This window comes from Anopheles maculipalpis, chromosome 2RL (assembly GCF_943734695.1).
Source record: "Anopheles maculipalpis chromosome 2RL, idAnoMacuDA_375_x, whole genome shotgun sequence".
In the NCBI taxonomy this organism is placed as follows: domain Eukaryota; kingdom Metazoa; phylum Arthropoda; class Insecta; order Diptera; family Culicidae; genus Anopheles; species Anopheles maculipalpis.
Genome location: NC_064871.1, coordinates 24,240,402 through 24,260,061, shown reverse-complemented (window position 1 = coordinate 24,260,061; position 19,660 = coordinate 24,240,402). Strand labels below are relative to the sequence as shown.

General features: G+C 45.0%; 3 protein-coding genes across 3 annotated transcripts in view; 1 reads left to right on the top strand and 2 right to left on the bottom strand.

Annotated features, from left to right (window-relative positions):
* LOC126559736 (collagen alpha chain CG42342) overlaps positions 1-10,909 on the bottom strand; it is an 83,383-nt gene extending 72,474 nt beyond the window's left edge. The window contains exon 1 of the mRNA XM_050215908.1: positions 10,234-10,909. Within this exon, the coding sequence (XP_050071865.1) occupies positions 10,234-10,897 (664 nt within the window). The 5' untranslated portion in view covers positions 10,898-10,909. The remainder of the gene's footprint in view (positions 1-10,233) is intronic.
* LOC126559023 (glutathione S-transferase 1) overlaps positions 1-19,660 on the bottom strand; it is a 435,657-nt gene that overhangs the window by 375,862 nt on the left and 40,135 nt on the right. The gene's annotated exons all lie outside the window — the stretch shown is intronic.
* Positions 10,247-19,660, top strand: part of LOC126559236 (uncharacterized protein C14orf119) — a 261,691-nt gene continuing 252,277 nt past the window's right edge. Inside the window, exon 1 of the mRNA XM_050215365.1 lies at positions 10,247-10,252. The gene's annotated coding sequence lies outside the window, so the exon portion shown is untranslated. The remainder of the gene's footprint in view (positions 10,253-19,660) is intronic.

Sequence of the window (19,660 nt, the reverse complement as noted above, 5' to 3'; positions counted from 1 at the left end):
CCAGGGCACGCACGGATCCGTAACAAATTGCCAGTAATGTGGCAGAAGAATATGAACTCTCTAACACTGGCTTATGCTTTGTTCTATGACTTTTCCTAATGTGCCGTTACGGAGTTTTTTTTTTTTTCAAAGCGGAGCATAAGCGAACGTACTTGCAAGTAGCTTCATGATCATGATATGGATACGTACACATGCACATGCACTTGCAGCGGGTTGCATTCGGCGTCGAGACCACACAGGAAGCGTTTAGACTATCGGACGAAAAAACGACGAAGAAAAAGTGATCGCAAAGCAAGGGCAGTAGCGCATGGACGAGAATTCACCGAGAAATGAGTAAGTGTGCTTGCAGTACGTGTGGAGTGTCGGTGGCCCTGAGGTGGTACTTTTGTTATGCTCGGTAGCATAGCCCGGGCAAACTTCACCTGCCTTTGGTTGCTTGTACCATCCCCACCGGCCCAAGGTGGGCTCCTGACCAAAGCCCGTTGCCCTGCTATTTACATTCCTCATGTTTATAGATAAATTTATGTCAAATAAACGTGCCGCTTTCAGGCTGGCCCGGGTTGCGTGACTGTTTCCATTCCGGAGTTCTTACTTTTCCACTTCGGCTCAAACCATCTCGGTGGTGGGGTGAAGCTCTGCAGCATCCGAAGATGTCACACCGGGCCGGTAGAAGAGATCGCTTTTTGTTCGAAGACACCGGGCACACCGGGAATTTTCGGAAGACCAAGGAACGATACCACACAACCTTTGTGACATTTCAAGGGTGGCCGGAGGTCGCTTTGTGTTAAGGAACCCCTTTTCGGTTTGTGTCATATGACATCGTTCTCCAAAAATGAAAGGCCAAAAGGATGAGAGAAAAAAAAGCACACGAATGCCGTAACTGAATAAACATATTACTTCCATCGTACTGTGTCACCCGTCCCGTAGCTCCATTCCCTCCCCCGATTGGCCTGTGTGTAAACCACTCAGAATCCGATGAAAATGAAGTCTGTCATATTTGAGAGGGTTTTTCGGTGGCATCTGACGCAGCGCAGCTTTCATTTCTTTTCGCACTGGGAGAAGAAATATTCAAAAGCCGTTTTGTTCGTGCTGTTTCGCTGTAGTTTGAGTGTGTGTGTGTGTGTGTGTGTGTGTGTGTGTGTGTGTGTGTGTGTGTGTGTGTGTGTGTGTGTGTGTGTGTGTGTGTGTGTGTGTGTGTGTGTGTGTGTGTGTGTGTGTGTGTGTGTGTGTGTGTGTGTGTGTGTGTTGGTGCATGTTTTTCTGTGTGGCCGCACCAAGGCAATGTTTATTTTATCCCTCGGACAAGTAGCCCTCAGCCGTGACATGTTGGTTCGGTGCCACTTTGCGGTTCCATTTTGCTCTACCGTGGAAAGCTGAAGGAAAGTAAAAAAAAATAATCCTTCTGCGATTCTTTTCGGAAAACCGTCGTCAGATCAAATCGCTGCGACACACGGCACACATAAGTAAATAGTGTGACACACACACACAAACTCACAGCTAGTCTTCAAAACTACGGTTGGTCAAACGAATTCGCCGGGAAAATGTTAGCCACCCACCAGCCGTTAGATCCCAGATCCTTTGCCGTGTACCACGAGCTGTTTATCTTACCACCGAGTGGAAACTTCGGCCCACGTTTTACCGCTTCGAAAGGACGCGGCTGGGTTAAAGGTCCATTCGCTCTCGGTTTGCTTATCGTATCGTGGAGGAGGTTGTTTCTTCTAAGCTCAAGAGCATGCACGATAAAAAAAAGGCGTACAAGATGATAACCCAAGATGATGCCACAACAACCTTTTGTGGGATATGTTTGAGTGATGATAAATGATGAGCGAGAAATCGATAACGCTTTACGGTTTCACAATTTGAGTCACTGCCATGGTGAGGAGAATGGTGCTATCTTGCCGTCATTGGGAAAAGAGACCGTAAAAACAAAAATAAAATAGGGATGTACTTCTGCCCGGTTGATCTGCCCAGGGAAAAAGATATCAGCTCCTATTTGAAGGATTATTTATTTTTGGTATTGCGATCACGATGGAAATATTTGTACTGTGGTGTGCAGATCATTCACTGGGTTGTTCGTAGATAAACATCAACTCTAGATCATTATCTGACAGTTATGTGTCATTATAACGCAGTTTAGTGTGAATTATAGTCCACATTTTGTATTGTGTAACCTGTTTTAAGTAATCTGTAACAGTTGGAATGTGCAATGTTTCTTGCTTGAGTACATTAAGGTGAAAAGAAATAGGCAAATGAAATACGAATAAAAAGCTATTCAGTATCCTTTGCAAATCTTCAAAAATAACAAGAATACATCTATAGTAATTCTTTGTTTGGACTATTATTTAAAGACTTCATTCTTAGCAGCTGATATCTTGCAATTGTTTGAGTATTTTCCATGATCATCCCTTCTTGAGAATTGTTAGTTGTTTTGCCTTAAGAGCCCTATCAATTGAGTTGGATTCTTTATTGGGCCTGATGCGGCTGTAGTACTAAATTTTAAAACTTTATCACTGTACTCACGCGTCACAATGTCATTTTCAATCTCTCGCCTCATGAAATACAACGTATTTTATATACTCCTCCAATTCAAGTATTTGAAGTTTCAAGCTTAAATTATCATTAGCAGTTACCAAGTAATCCAGTGATAAATAATCATTAACCAACCAACCTGCATCGCACCCAAATGTATTTGAAATGGAGTCCACTGATGTCATTCGTTGTTATACCTGAGCCGACTGGTCATCTGTTACGCGAATACTCTTTAAGTAAGTATCGACTAATAATGTCTAGGATTTAGGCATAAATTGCGCAAATTGCGCTACTGCCGCTCCGTTTGCACTGTGCGAGTGCAGAATTTGTCACGAAAGCAACATCCCACACCTGGCCCTGGGGCAATAGTCATCGTGGGTGAAAATGTTGCTGTCAGCGCACCGAAATCCGTACGCGAAGCTTGACGTTTCATTGTAGCACTTGCGGTAGAAATGGTGCACGATCGTGCACACACGGGCACACAAAGCGTAAGGACGACACGGCCGTGCCGAACCCAATCTGAGGGTCAAATCCACCTCACGTCAAAACAACACTTTCCGACAGCGATTACATTAACGCGTACGATGTGGACGTGTGCGGACTTCCATCAAGTTCTTCCTTCGTCAGCACCGGCGCACAACAACATCATCATCATCACCTTCATCAACACCGCCACCCTTTTGCCATCCCACTGTGTGGCCTCCAGAACGTGGCCAGAGCATCCAAACTCATAGCGTTCGTTCCAGCCTGGCCGACGAAGACCGACGGTACGCTGATGTGTGATTTCTTAATTCTTCGCACCGACACTCAGATTTGTTTTGACACCGAGTATACACACGGGAAGCAATTTTCTTCACCCCTGTCACCTTGGTTTCCCCATTCTTGATTACCCTGTCTTACCAGGTTTTGTAGCTGTGGAAGTTAAAACTGGTTCCACCGGGAAGACGTGCGAGTTGTCGCTTTGGCAGATGGAAGGACCCGATGGAAACGTTCGTTGCGACAACCAGCACGAAAGAAACAAACGCGCAACGAGACCAAACTCATCATCATCAGTAGATGAGTTCGCCCAACAAAATGGCTCCCATTTAACTCACATTTGCTGACTCGGGACGTCACAATTTTTGTGCCGTAATCAGCAGGATTTCTTTTGCGCGTCATGCACGAAAGATAGCCAAACTCTGGAGCCTTTAGCAGGAACCTGAATCACGCAACCACATCTCGCTCCAACAGCAATAGCGCTATGCACCCTGAGAAGCAGTGTACGAAAATAAAATAAACGTTTAATTACGGCTAATAACACATGCGACTGCAACTTCCAGTTTGGGAGTGTTCCGAGTTGCCGCTCTGAATCGGACACGAATACGCGTGACAGAGAAGATGTAGTTGTCACTCCTGTGCAACGCCTTGTGTGCTGCGGATCTGATGCTTGTATAAATAGCTTCATCGTGCATCGAGAAATACACTTCGAGGCGATAAAATACGTTATGACACTCATTAAACCGTCATAAATTATTCTCCGGGATCGAGTCGCTGCTGCACGCCGCCCAGCACCACCAGAAGGTCAGTGGGTGTGTGGTGTGCGGAGGAGGAGCACAGATGCGGATCATCTCGTCGAGTCGCAAAGCTAAAGTGAATATGTAGGTGCATCGAAACGGGGAACCAGTCGAAAAGGGGAAACAATTTTGTTAACGGCCAATCGAGAAGGATCTGTTGAGCAGACAGCCGTGGTTTATGTTTTCAAAATAAATCCTTTAATCGTTTCCTTCGTGCCTTTTGTACCTCATCTCATCGTCCCCATAAAAAAAAGGGGACCAGAACAAGTGTAACACTACCGTTAAAAGTGTTTTTGACATTTTTAACATCGAAATTGCTATGGGTTGTGTCTGGGAAGTGGAGATACTAAATTCAAGTGGTGTCAAACACCGAAAGCAGCATCTCAAGCTCAATCCAATGAATAAGTACGCTCAGCTCCATTCGCTGATGTCCTGCTGCTGTGTGGCAGAATGAGCAGCAGAGATAGAGGAGCGAAATAAAAAAAACTCCTCCCCAGTTCAATGCACCGTGAATTGGCTTGGGGAATTTTCCTGGCCTGAAGATGTAATCGTGGTTTTTCTTTCGCATTCGAAGAAACGAGTGGTTGAGTTTGGAAGCTCGCGGTGACACTGTTGGTGGGCTTTTGTTTTTCCTAGCCATGTACACCCGCTGGGTTAGCTTGTCATTTCTTTTCGTGTCCCATTTTCGTGCTCTTCTCACTCGTTCCGTTTGTCGTTTGCCAAGTTTTTCCACTCAATCCTCTAAAGAGCCTTAAGGGACCCATGGCAATGTATTTTTTTTCTGTTTGCTTCAAACTTTACAAAACCAGGATAGATGAGCTGTTCTGTGCAGGACATTCAAAGAAGTAAAAAAGAATTCCAACAAACAAAGCTACTCCAAAATCCTTTTCCACCAAGCTCATCGAACTCGTTGTTCATGACTGTTAGTTGACTTCCACACCATAGCTTCAATTATAAGGCCACCGGAAATCCTTCCACATGCACCACGATAACCCGGGTTTGACAGTCGTTCATAAAGTATGCGTTTTTCACTGGCCCTCACCTAATAAACTCCCAACGTCGACTTCCTTTACCGATTTGCATTTCGGGACGCCACTCCTCGCACTAGGCCTACCACTTTTTAGCCGGTGATCGTTTACATCATTGAGGCTTGATGGCCTGCTCCGTGCACTGGGTTTTGGACAACCGTCAGCAAACCGCATCAGCACTACCCTACGGCTCGGTACGCAAATTGAATTGTTCACTTCGGCTTAGCTGCCCCAGCTCGGCGCGCGCCCTGCTCTGGGACGGATACTAAAATAGAAGCTAATAAAAACAAACGGCAAATTCGCTTTCGCTTGCCGAATTCTCGGAAAACAACTCCAGCGCAAAACAGCGCCGCATGTAAAACAGCAAATCCGTTCGAAATATGTAAAAAAAAAAAGGTGCACAAAAACAAACAGCGCATGCAGGGAGCCAGGCACCACCCATGGATCATTTGCCGTACATTCGCGTAGCTTCCGACCGGTACCTTTTTAACCATACGATGAGGGTGTACACGCAGTATGATGTTAGGTATATATGCGATTTGCACTGCAAATGTACCGAATGGTGTATGGTACTGTTGACTGAGCATTTTCGGTGGAAGAATTTATTCGCGGTGCTGTACGTAATTCATATTAAATGTGGTTTAGCGACAAAGTTACTGCCTAAGTTAGTTAGTGGGCGAGTGCTTTAGCATGCAAAAATACCATCCGCAAAGGAACATCCACAGAAGAATCACGAGCTATGAGTAGTGGAAGTATTACTTTAAATTATCTAAAGTTCATTATTTGGTACAATTTAAGCTCAATGTAATTTTGATCCAATGTAGTGAATTAAGCAATGATTGGGTGTATAACAAAAAAAAGGATTCTGTGTAAAACATACAGCAGGAAGTTATTATTCAACAAATGTGAATCATACACAAACGATGCAAATATTCGGGCTAATTGTGGCTGGGCTGAATAATTAAAACGATAATAATAAACTGGCGTCGATGATATGATTGCCTGTTTGCACACCTTACACTTAACGATGTTATCTGTGTGCAGTAATAATACCACGCTTGGACACGAACAGATAACCAAATCTGAGGGACAGCACCCTTGCTGATGTTACAACTCTTATACACAGTTTGTGAACTTTCATCTCCGAAAGTGTATTTGTTTTTGGGTTTTTCTTGTTGTGGTGTGTGTCCATCTTATCACTCTTCATATCTTCGAGCGCACAGAGTAGTTTAGGAGACACTTTTGTTACCATCGAAACCAATCTACTGGTCAACAGAAAAAAAGGTTGCCGGTCGGTACCGGGGTACCGGTTTGATTTTTTTTTGTTTTCCTCTGACTGTCTGGACACGATAGAGTCCTCACCCAAAAAACCTTCGAATGCTTCCAATCATTTCGGTAACGGTTTGTCGATTCATGGCCCTGTGGTTCGATCTCCCGGGGGCTAACGCGTCATTGGGTGCCATAAACGGACGAACGGTTTACTCAACTCACAGCGAAAAAAAAACCTCACATCGGTTTTGTGCCACAAGCCATGGGTTCGGAAGCGGAAGTGCTACCCTTTTGGTACATGCCCGGACATGGACTGCGCGGTTCGATCGGAAGTGTGTCGTAGTCGTCGGCGCCGTATATCCATTCCGTACCGTTTCCAACAAACCCGAATAGTGTCGATGAAAACCCCGTCACAAAACGGCCGACAAAAAGAGCCGTAAAAGTTAACAATCAGGTGTGCACCATTGGGAGAAAAAGAGAGGAAAAAAAACAACTTTACGTTCACCGGTTGCCGGTTGCCCAAAAAAGCGGAACTTTGCCCAGAAGGATGGCGACTCCTGAGATGAATTACGAAGGTGAGTAATACAGAGCGAGCGCACACAAATATCACAACAACAGCACAACAGCAAAAAAAAAAGTAGTAAAACAAACTCAATCACCAACACCTATGCACAATCCCCAAAGGACCCCATCACTTCCGGTACGACCTGACGTTCGGGTTTTGACGCTTTTGGCGAACGAAGCAAAGGAACTCCAACTGCACGTACCAGGTTTGCGCTTTCTATCGACAGGGCCGTTAGAAAGCGCACAGAAGCACAGGGAAAAATAACAAACAAAAAATAAAACGAAACTGGGAAATTATCTGGCCCTTCGGTGCAGAAATCTAAGCGCAAACACGCATCATCGTCGCGCAAAAAGGCTCGCGAACCGCACGTGATGCTGGTGTTTAGATAAAGTTCGTTGTGGTGGCAGTGAAGGCGCGCGCGTTCTGCTATCGTTGATTAATTGCTTGTGATTTATCTGGACCCGCCCCGAACACGCACGGTACTAAGTAAGCTTGGCCACCACCGATTCTCCGGTATGGTGTTGTTGTTTTTTTCTCCTTTCTACGGTGCACACGGAATGAATCGATAAAGTTGTCGATGTCAAAATTGGTGATCTAATCTTTGCTAGTGCCTCGGGACGGCTTTTAATTTAAATTGTTACTTACAAGCGATCGTTTGAGATATGTCAACAGTATAAAAATGATCGGTGCTTATGTTGGTGTGGTAAAATTTAATAAGGCAGCTCAGTCAGCAAAACCATGGAAGGGCCTTAGGTCTGTTAAATTAAGGTTCCAAACATTATCTGAAATCCAAAATGGTCCAAGCTTTTCGATTATTGATCAAAACATTTCAAGAAACCAACCATCTCTTCCATGCCAGTATGCATGTATGAAAGAGATATCAATTTTTATCGCTTCTATTATTTTGCGTCACGATCTATTGAAACGAATCTGTCTAACGTCGTTTCTATATCACGAGTCGGGGATTGGATATCATACGCCGTGAATAAATATCAGAACTTTAAATAAAATGAAGAAGTACAATCGTCTGATGAGGAAATCCTACGAAATGTTTCCAACTATGATAAAGATTCCATAAATTAAGAAATGTTTATCATTTTCTGATCTTTTTAAACATTAACCATGCAAATGTATAAAAGAAATCAAGCCATTTCAATGATTTATTAGACCAATTTCCAGCCATTAGGTAGTTTATTCGAAGTATTTTTCATCAAAACAATTTCTTCATCAAAATTAAGATTGAACAAATTTAAATTTAAGCACAATTCATCAGCTGCCTAAAACCGGTTCTCCCTAACTCTACGGCCCACAGCCAAATGTTGCTGATCAATCATGCACAGGAAACACTTGTCTCGAGCGACGAATCGAACCAATTCCAATTTCAACGCTCTCCTCAAATTATCTTCTGATCGGCTTTCTTCCTGCAACTTTCTGGCAGGGAGCGTGGCACAAAATTGCCAATCGTTTAATCGTTCATTACAACTTCCGTTGCCTTTCTCTTCGGTTCGCACATTTTTTTCTCCCCAGCTGTTCGTGCTAATGTTTTCCGTTCGACTTCACGTAATTCACGTCTTATGACCTCTAATGTTTTGACAACAGACGGTCCAACCCGTGGGCAGCAGCTACCTATCGTAAGCTAGTGCTGTTTTCGGTTCTCTCAACCGCTGACGTTACAGCGGCACAATCGTGCCCAGTCTGTCGTCGGTTTTATTGGATTAGAAGATTGAGTGCTTATTTTGCGCGAATCCTGCGATTTTTCTTCCTGCTTCCAGAAACGGCATGTCTTCGGATGTCCGGCACCACAAAAGCAACAGCCCCAGCAGCTCGCATAGCACATCTGAGTGGCTTCTGATTTCGATTTCGTTTCTATGGAGCATGTCTGGGTGCTGGTGTTGCGTCCACCGTCCTACACGCCGGATATCCTGCAACCCAAAACTCCGAGGAAGAAATTTATGTGTTGTTGTGAGTGTGGGTGACAATGTATGTTTATTTGTCTGATACTGATGGTGTGAGGGAGGAGGGGTGGGGGGAGACTGGAGGGTTGGCATCCGGAACCCGGAAAGGGAACGGACACATTGTCGGGCGAATGTCGCCCTTTTGTGTTTTCTTCACCCGACACTACCATTTCGATCGTTTCCGGATAATTTGATTTATTAGAATTGTAACACTCGATTGTAAGCATGGTCCTTTGGAGATTGAAAGCGGTGAGAACGGGAGAAGGAAACAAACGGAGATAAAACCTGCTCGGGCAAATGGCGTGTTGGTAGCAGAGAAGGATGCTTCTTTGTTTGAGGAAAAATCAATTTTCCACCACTTCTACCATTTGATGCGAGAACCCTGCCAGCAAACGATACGACCAACAAGGCCGACTGTCGATGACAGCCGTGTCCGATCGGAAAATGGACACTTTTTCCCGTTCCCTCCACACAATACCCTCACATCCTCAACCGGCACTTCACACACGATAATCGGTTTGGTTTCAGTTCGATTGGTCAGTTGTTCCCGCATCCTGTTTCGGTGCACTAATAAGTGTGATTAATTCTAATAGTCCGATACCGTCCGCTCCATCTGTGGACATAACATCACCGAACATCGGATACAATAAACAACCGATACACGTCTCGCTGTGCTCCGTGTGGCGCAGGACATAGTGTCTTTTGTTTGAAATAGCTTCGCTCCTATCCGGGCATTGTGTTTGGTGTTTCTTTAACCAGTTATCGGAAGATAGAAATCAGTTCATAGAAGCCAAGAACCAGGATAACACCCATGCTTCCGCTTCCTTCGCTACCTATTGATAAAGACATACACTCACACATTCAGACAAAGCAAGTGACTTAGAACTTCTTGTATGGTCCTGCCATCGCTCTAAACCCTTTCGCAGCAAAAGTCGGACAATCACGCTACGTTATCGGGCTCACCGTGGATTTGTGCCGGCGATTGGTTTCATTTGCTGGCGCCTGGTTTGGAGGACACCAAACCAGGCGTTTCCTTTTGTTCCTGCGAAGAAGGTTGAACACGAAATGGACATTTTGTTCCGGCCAGAGCACTTAATTTCTTGGAATGAATCTAATTTGGTAGTTGATTCATTTTATCCTGGTCGTGGCTCAAAGAGATTAGGAAGATTGCCGTTGCACTGATGAATGAAACCGATTCCGGATTGAATTGTTTGCTTTGTCCTGTTTAAATATTTACACCATCGGGATTGATTGCAGAATCTTCTACTCTTACAGCATTGAAACAGAAACTGGGAAAGATATGGGTCACACGAAACGACACCACAATCACCTACCTGCAGGACACAAGCACTCGTTGCCGGTCTGCTGAACTGCGGCTTGCCGATCCTTACGCGACACCTTGAGCGCGGATAGGTCGCGTCGCATCCGCGGCAACTCGGCGATCTGATGTGAAATCTTCCGCACTACGTCGGACATGCTCTCGGCCTCCTCCTGCTCGACGATACCGGTCGCAACCGCGGCCGCAACATCCATCTTGCGCAGCGTGATCCTCCTATATACATCGCTCACCTGTGCCTCGAGCAGGCTGAGCCGGTCTTCGATACTAACTAGACTACTTAATTTATCCTCTACGTATGTTTGGCGCAGATTGGAGTACACGGTAGCTCCGAGCGCCGTGATGCACATGAGATAGAACAGGTAGTTGATCAGCGAGTGGGCCGAGGGCGCGTAGGCCGACCCGGACGGTTTGGCACTGCGGCCCACCTCCAGCCCACTGCCACTGCCTTTCCTTCGGCCCAACGCACCGCTCACTTTGGCATTGCACTTTTTGGCGTTTCCTTCTCCCGCGGGTACTCCCGACTGGCCCACCCTAACTCCTACCACCAACGGTTCCATCCCACCCGCCCCTTCACCCGTTGCTGCTAGTGGCGCACGTTGTTGCGTTGCTTCCGGACCGACCGGATTGCGCTTCGATGCGTTTGCTGCGATTGTTGCCATCTTGCATTAGGCCACACAACACAAACACATACACCCAGCCGTACACACACACACACGCACGCACGCACACTAAACGCCGGGGAAACGGAAAACCGCCGGAAAAGCTGAGAGCACGGTCGGAACGCACGGCGACACTGTACGCACCACTAGATCACCGGTAACACACAGAACCATTTCCATTATCGGGCCTTCATGTGAGCTGGGGCTGTCGGCCGCCTGCACGTGTAATCTTGTGTATTGAGCGGTTTGGGTAACAATTATTCACACCGTGGCACTTCGTTAGCACTTCAATTAGAATCACACTCGATAAGCCCGCTATCAATGGAAGCAATCGGCGGGGCCTTCTGTGGCCAACACACAATCACACAATCACACACACACGCACAAGCACGCAGTATCGAACGCGACAATGTTTTCCTGGGCGCGAATTTACTACGATAAAGGCGCCCGACAGAACAGAAAACTCGCACGCACGTCTTTCTCGGTCGAAGTTTCGAATGCAACTTGCGCTCGAACAGGAATTTTACCCATGAATCTGGCTGGCGTGCTGAAAATGGAACTCTTCTTGGGCACGAACTTCGAACGAGTGGCATGAATAAGCGAGAAGGAATAAATGAGCGCCCGTAGCTCTCAGTTAGACTTGCTCGCGTTTAGGGATAGGAAGGTACTCAACGCATTGAAGCAGATCGGGAAAACTGGTTCTCACAGCTTCGGTTGGATTTGTTACTCTGCGTTCCATTGCGAACTATAGCCGTGGTGCACTGGCCATGGCCATGATTTATGCTTACGAAAACAAATCATCAATTTGCTTTGTTTCAACCTGATTCGTGTATCGGAAACAGATTGTATAATGGAATCCTGAATGCTGGGATTTTTTTAGCAAAAGTTTAGGCACAATACGAAAAACATAACAGAAACTTCTTTGTTATCAATCCTTAGCGTTAAAGTAATATTTCTTCTGAATGCCGCAAAGTAAAACAGATCATTTCCCTGCTTTCAGCAGCAGCATCATCACCATCATTCTAATTCATACTATTCCGTGGTGATCATTTCGCGATCACTCTTCCACCCATGCCCTCCAAACATCAGCTTAATTGATACTCCATCTGCAACGTGATCGTAGCCTGCTGCATCCTTGCCGTAAGAAGATGAAAAGCAATCAACGACGGTGTTCCATCTCACGAGATAGTTTCTTCCAAACTGCATCCATTCTCTTAACAGTGCCGCTTCCTGCCAGAGCCTATTTTTTCTTTATTTGTTTCTCCAATCGTTTTAGCATCAACACATGCGGCTACTTCACTGCCTCTAGGCCAACGCCATACATTTCGTAAGTGGTGCGACGCGCAGCACACAAAAAAAACGTTATATTTTAATTTCCACACACCGATTTTCCTGCATCGATATCGGCCAGGATCAGTGAGCAGCCGGGCTCCGTTGCGATTCTTCACGGACTGAGAAGGGGTGTGTGGGCTTTTTTTTGCTCTTTCTCAAAATTGTCTTTTATACCTTCGCTACTCGATCGTTCGATCGCTAGCCCGAAAGGTGAGTACGCGGTGCAAAGATGCATGTAATTTGATAATTTTTCAAGCCCTTCCCATTCCACTGCATTCTCGACCGACAGGAAGGGATCTTCTTGCTGCTCTGTTGGATGGAACTCGTGGCGAACATTTGCTCCTACCGAACGCAACCGATTTCCTAGCCCTGCTCCGTTCCGTGTGTTGTTTTACGGCAGCATTCAATTTGCATTTTTTGTGTTTTGTCTGTTCTTTTGAGCGTTCCTTTCCACGGGCGGCAACCTTATCTCACCGGGAAGCAGTAAGCTAAATCTCGCACGGGCCCGGATCCGTAAAACGTTAAAGCGAAGGGGAGACGAATGGTTGGTGCATGCTTTCCAAAAAGGAAAAATTCAAACATAAAAGTCAATCGTTTTGAATTATCTTCACCAATCGTACAGCGCGCGCGGATGCTGTACTCACCATGGCAGGCGAGCGCGTGAGTGCCCGAATGGTTGTGAGTGAATCGAACGTTTGTTTTGAGTGTAGCAGTGCTGCCAGTTTGGAGGTTTTTTGGAATTATCTAAAACATTCATTAAACAAAACAGAAATGTAGAGATGATTGAACAAATAATGCTTAAATAGTAAACATGTACGAAAGAAGAAAAAACATCTAAGCTTAAGCACAAAAAAAAAACGTTTTTTCAAAAAAGTTATTTAATTTAGTTTTATAAACCAAATTGAATCTTTCTTAAAGAACTTTTACTTTTACTCGAATTTTTCCAACTGCCATTCACATCCCATACAAACTTGCTGTGTTGATTAAGTTGTATAGAATTAACTGGTAGCACAGCCGGACCGTTTCCATGCTTCGGGATGACATGATCCGATGCACGCCGGGAGAAGATGCAACTGAGGCACATAATTACCACGCAGCATCTCTCCAGCATCGGACGGAAGACGCAACAAGCGCCATGTTTTAATCGCTCGGAACGGAAAGGCGATGCGGAGTAGCTCGACATCGTATCGTACGATTCATTGACTTTTTGATGCAATTTCTTCACCTCTTTGCTGATGTGTGCATTCGTTGCATTCTGAAAGGAACTGATTGTTTAAGATGAGAATCGGGGAAATGGAGTTAAGTCGTCCTGCCTGGTTACAGGATGGCCCACTGTGTGTTTGTGTGTGGGCGCTTATCAACGTTATCGTTGACAGCAGTCCCAGGCCATAGAATTGGATCGTTTACGCTTAATTATGCACCCCTAAGTAAGCCCTGATGCGCTAACCAGTGACGGGCGTTATGTTTACTGTTGATGAACTCCGCTACTGTACTGCAGCCATGGACAAACGATGAACTGTACTTCATTTCGTAAATGGTGCGTTAGTATCGTCTGATGGAGTCCAGATTGAGCAAATATTTGACGTACAATTCGCACGGGATATCGTTGTTAACTGTTTGGACAGTATATTCTCGTTCATCAAGTGATGTTGAATTATTGGTGAGAAGTTCATGTTTAAAATAAAAGATAAATTTATAGGAACTTAGGTATTTTAAGGACAAATCAACGTTCAACGTAAAACTATTCTATGCCACAGCTTCCAAATAAAATAAAATTGAAATAAAATTCACCCTCAGCAACCGCTGTTTATTGCAGGAAAATTGTTTCTTGTTTCTTCCCTACAGAATAAAGATATAAAACAAAGCATGAAACATTTTCCGAGAAAAGTAGCTACAAAATCTGTTTTACAGAAGATTACTGCTTAGCTCTTTCAATTCATTTACGATTGACTGATTAGCATGGATGATTTAATTTTGCACTCCTTCGCACAGCATCATGGTGACACCGTGTTTGGAGAGCAACGGGAGCAAAAACCCAACAAACCCCGTTTCCGAAAAGGCCAAAGAGTGGCGGTCTTATTTCGCTTCAATTTCCTGACTTACGCAAATCAACCAGCCCCTCAAACCGGAGTTCGGTGTATGCTATGAAAATTTTAACATGTCACCAGAAAGACGTCGATTCCGGTGCATGGGGTAAAGTGGAAAAAACACCACCAAAGTTCAAGGTTTATGCGAAAATTTATAGCATACACCAATCCTCCAATTTCGGTACCATCGACGGGGAACCCGACACGGGGGATTGCGCTGATGAGACATTTTCAATAGCTGCCAATCAGGGAGGTGAAGTGGGTGTGAATTTAATGATCAGTCATTGGTCAAAAAGTGCTGAAGGCCACCGGGCGGGCGTTCGTGCTTTTAGCCGTGGCCGTTTGTTGAGCCGCGAAGCCTGGTGCTCAGCCGCCTAACGACGCTATCAAACGGGAAATAATCAGCGGCGGAGATGAAATTTTGTGGCCGTTGAAAACGTTTCGCAGCGCGAGCAGCGAAAATCAAGGATAAAAAGTGATTTTTAGTCCGCCCACCCGGCCCCGGGTGACCGAGCAAAATTGGAGGGATTTTTGTGGCTTAGCGATGAATGGCAAAGCCGCGAACCAGGGAGATTGATGAATAGAAAATTCTTGAAAAAAAAACCTCCTTAAGTGAATAAAAGCCACAGTGTGGAAGGACACCGCAAATGTATTTCTTTATTGATTGATGGATTGTTGTATTGATTGTGACCGTTAAAGACGTTGTTCGCAAGTGATATAGATTGTTTACAAGCGTAATGTTTATTTTAGTGGTTTAGGACAGAATTCAAACGAGTAGATATAATCATTAGAATTCTACGAAATCCCTTTCTTCAGGTTATACTGACAAAGTCTTTAATAGGCTAAACCAGACGCTTGCTTGAATTCGTTCCAAGAAGTAGCTCTAAGTACGCGCAACAAAGTCTATTTGGATTAATTTCTGAAAGGAAATTGTTCCATGTCAGATAGCCATCAAAAAGGGCCATGTTTCCCTTCGTGCGTTTGTTCTAAGCTTCACCATACACCAACCGCACAACTTTCTTCTCTTCTTTACACTCTGGTCCTTAGCAAGATCAAAAAGTTCCCAAAACACATGCCGGTGTCGCATCTGTTTTGATCAGTTGCGCGATCGCGAGATCTCGACCGCGAGGGTTTCGTGCGTGCGATTGAGCACTTTGGAAGGAAGAGATCTCCGGGCATCCCATTGAATCACAGAACCGGCTGTTTTGCTGTTCGCTCTCAGCGTCAAGTGGTTACTTCCCTCTCAATTGATGCCATCGTGTGTGGACTAAATTAACGACGACATCGAGCGCACTAAGAGATTGCCGGAATGCTTCTCGTCACCTCACGCTAGAGCTCGCCAGTTTGACCGGGGTGGACCAGCTGGCTCGGCCAATGTTCCGTGGTCGGATTTTGAGCTGATATTATCTGCCGCCGCTCCTGCTGGCCAAATCATTCTAGAGCCCGAGTTTCAACGCTGAGTGGGGGTAAATGGTGGTGCGAGTAATGCCTCCACAAACAAACACACAGACCGGCCACATCCTGCTTTCCCATAGACCAATTGTTGTGGTGCGGCCAACAAGCCGCTCAATTATAGCCGCTCACAGTCGGAACTCGCACTTCGGCGTGCGACGCAGAATGAAAGAATCCCAAACGTCGTAAATAGCCTACCCGCATAATTAGACTCTATTCAATGGTTCGCCCGATACACCGCTCGTACGCCCGTTCTTAACCCCTGCGCCGAACCAAAGGTGGAAGGACACCGGCACCAACACACCAAACAACATTCTGAATCGACTGGGTAACAAAGATCAAATGCGGATATATGCGCAATCAGGAGCAGAGGGTGAACCATCTCACTCACCCCAATCGCTCATCATAATTCATTTGACCCGACCTGCCGGCAGCCTTTTCGCGTCGAGCTGCGTATATGGTACGCTGAAACGCATAAGGCACATACCCAAAATGTAACCGAGTGCGTCTTTGTTTGTAGGTGACGACCATCTTTAGCCCGGTGGGCACGCGGCCCGACACCACCTCGCCCAGTGATTCTACCGAAAAGAAGGAGTACATATTCACGCGATGGTAAACAACATCATTCGAAGTCGCTCCTTTTTCATGTCTTCTTAGCAAAGAGTCTTTGTATGTGTGTGTGAGTCGGTTTTCATCTTCCAACCATGCTTCCGATTGTACGGTTGTTTATACGCAGTTTTATTTTCACCCACCAACTGTATGCCCGCAGCATGTTCCGAACTGTATTAGAAGCCGGTGGAAATTGCTCGAGGACTTGAGTTGACTTCCTTTGCGCTTCTTTTGTGCATGGGTGGGTGTTTTGCTCCGGTATCGCCCTCATTTCGCTGGTCGGATAAGAATCATCACCATAATTCATCGTTTCGTCCTACGCCGCAGCGTTATGGGAAACGCTAAGAAACACTGACAGGAACATGCTAAGTTGACGAAGGAACAGCCAAAGTGTTGAAGCAGTGGAGTTGGTCAAAATTTACTGTATTTTTTATTTGTTCTTCTTCCTTTAAAGATTCATTTTATCTGTGAACTGTTTAATGTGCACAAAAATAATTATTTTACAAATATACATAAATATTTTTTATTTATTTATTTATTTATTATTTATAATTCATTATGACAGTACAATTTGAGATATCACCTAATGATTGGAGTTGATTATTTTAAAATTATTAGTTAAGAACATTATTTCTATGCTCCGCAGTTGTTCAGCCATATTTGCAGAAGCTGATGTATTGTTTGACCAGATTTACAGCATAAACTCTAGGAGCTTGAACATTGATTTTGTGTTGGAATAGAAAGTGTCAATACAGCAGCTGGTAAGCTTATATAGGACTGTATAACATCCAGTCATTCTTGACATTAAAATCGTGTAGCACAGGAGGAAACACGCGTATGACATTCCTTGGTAATAAGAATGAGTGTAATATTTTTGTTGAAAGATCAAACTCATTATCCTAAATCTAAACTCGACCACTAAATTTGTCTGGACAGCGTTGATAAAAAAGTATCAAATTGTTTACATTTTTATTATAAAAAATAAGACCGGTAAATGTAAACTTCGCGACATTTTTCCAGAACATTAGAATTAATTTCTGGCCGATTTTTGAATGCCAATTTGCACATGTTTCAACGATATGCTAAACGAATGAAACAAAACAAAACGCATGCACCCTGACACCAGCTTAGATGCTGCCTAATCTAAAACATTCGTACCATAACTCTTCGTTACCGGTGCGCCTATAATTGTGTTCGTCTCCGGCACCAGAATGTGACATACGACGCCCTCGGGGCCGCTGGCACTACCGTAACGACCCGCAACACATCCGCCAAGGTAAAGGTCGTGATAATTTTTATTTTAAGCGGCTCATTTCCCACACTGCTGTCGCAGCAGCCAGTTTCCCAGCATCGCTACCCACACTCCCTGGTCTGCCCCATTCCCGCCCAAGATAGAGCACATGTATGCTAATTAAATTTTAAACTTTCTTAAACACTTTCTTATCGGCAGCGCCAAAAAAGGCGTCCCTTGGTGTGGGAATGTTTTTCTTACCCTTCCAGCCCTACCCCCCCCCCCCTCATTCGCCTGAAACCACGACGAGAGACCAGACGAGAGTTTAGACCCAAGTGCGTTTATCAACTTACTCGCCAGTCGTCGGTTTTGGGAAGTGCCGTCTTAGCTAAGGTGGTACAAATTTCTCCTCCATTAAAATAGCGAACGGGAGCGGTTTGTTATTTCCTCCGTGTCTCGACGACGGCAACAAAGGACCGCACCGAGTGGACGGGAACAACTTAGATCAACCTCATTTGCATTCAGACGACAATGCAATTAATTCGTCTTACAACCGAAGGGTGAAACGATCCTGGCAGGAAGAAGGACTTTGAAGTCCATTAAAGAAATATTCAACTGTCACCGGAACGATGCTGCAATGCCCAGACACTCAGGGCTGCAGCAGAAGTTCAGGGTTAGTGGCGAACCCTTGGCAAACCCCTAAAGCGAAAGCCAGTAGGATGCCAACCCCGAGAGTAGAGGGATTCTAGAAAGCTGTCGATTTATTTCCATCCTCTCCAGCGATAACACCAACAAAGCCCGACCGGAAACACTAAAACAACTGCAACGAAATGGTAGTGAAAATGGAAAGTAATTATAGTTATTTCTACGCGCTATGACAATCGCGCACAACAGCCGTAAGATGCGGAAGATACGACCGAGAAAAGAGAGGAACGGTAGAAAGAATCCACCGCGCGAGAGATTCAGGTTTGATGATTCCGACGTAAAAACGATGGCAGAAGGATACGCCCTGGTGGTGCAAGTCAACACAATTAGAGCGAAGCAGTTATATTTGTTCAAGCCATTAATTTGCCTTCAGAAGTTTATTGTTGCTCAAAATTTTAACTTGTTCTGATGATGGTGTTCAGAATGAGTTTAATTATTTCCTGTTGATGTAAAGTTCTCACAACTTTAGCCAATAAAATGTGAAAAGCTATTTAAGAGGTGCCGCATACATCACAGCATGAGAAATTTGTTGCAGTCTAAATAAATTACTAATAAGTATGGCCAAGTATACTCATACTCAAGTTTAAAAAAGGACATTAAAGAAATTTGGTTACTTAAAGTGTTTTTAAAGTATCCAAACAACCAGCAATCTACTACTAATGCCATGCGTATCGTCTGATGTCATCCTTCGCATTTTCTCAACCTAATGATCAGTTCTGTATAATTGTTAAAATTTCTATATCCCGGATTAATGCAAAGCATTTTACATGTACTTCAATACCAAGAAACGTACTCTAACATAGCACGACGCATAAAAACTCCAACCAAAGCTTTACACTCGTCCAGTATCGGACCAGGAAAACTGCACGAAAGCTTTCCCCTGTATGAAAGCTTCAAAACTCCCTTGGTGCAGTTGGAAAAGCTAACTCACCACGATCGCCCCAATCCACAATGAGAAAACTCGAACCGAAAAAAAAGCTGTGTTACCTCTGCCATCCGATTTTCCCGCAGGTTGAACCACCTGCTTAGTAACTGCAACCTGCGAAAGCACAACGAAACAGAAGAGAGCGAGAGATCGCCTGCAATGTACCAGCGAGCCATTTCTCTCCCCGCCTTTCTTTGCATTTCTTCGCAGCCGTACTTTCGCGCGGTGGCTCTTTCGAGGCGAAGGCATTTTGCCGTGCAGACTCTCGCAGCATCCGTCGGTCCCTCTAGCTCGCGGAAGTTGATCGTTGGCAAAGGTGGCTCTGCCCGTTGTGCGAGCGTTACATTCGCGGTTAGACGATCGTACCGATCGGACGCGCCGACTACTTTCCCATCAGTGGCCACCGGAACAGTGCGTGGTGG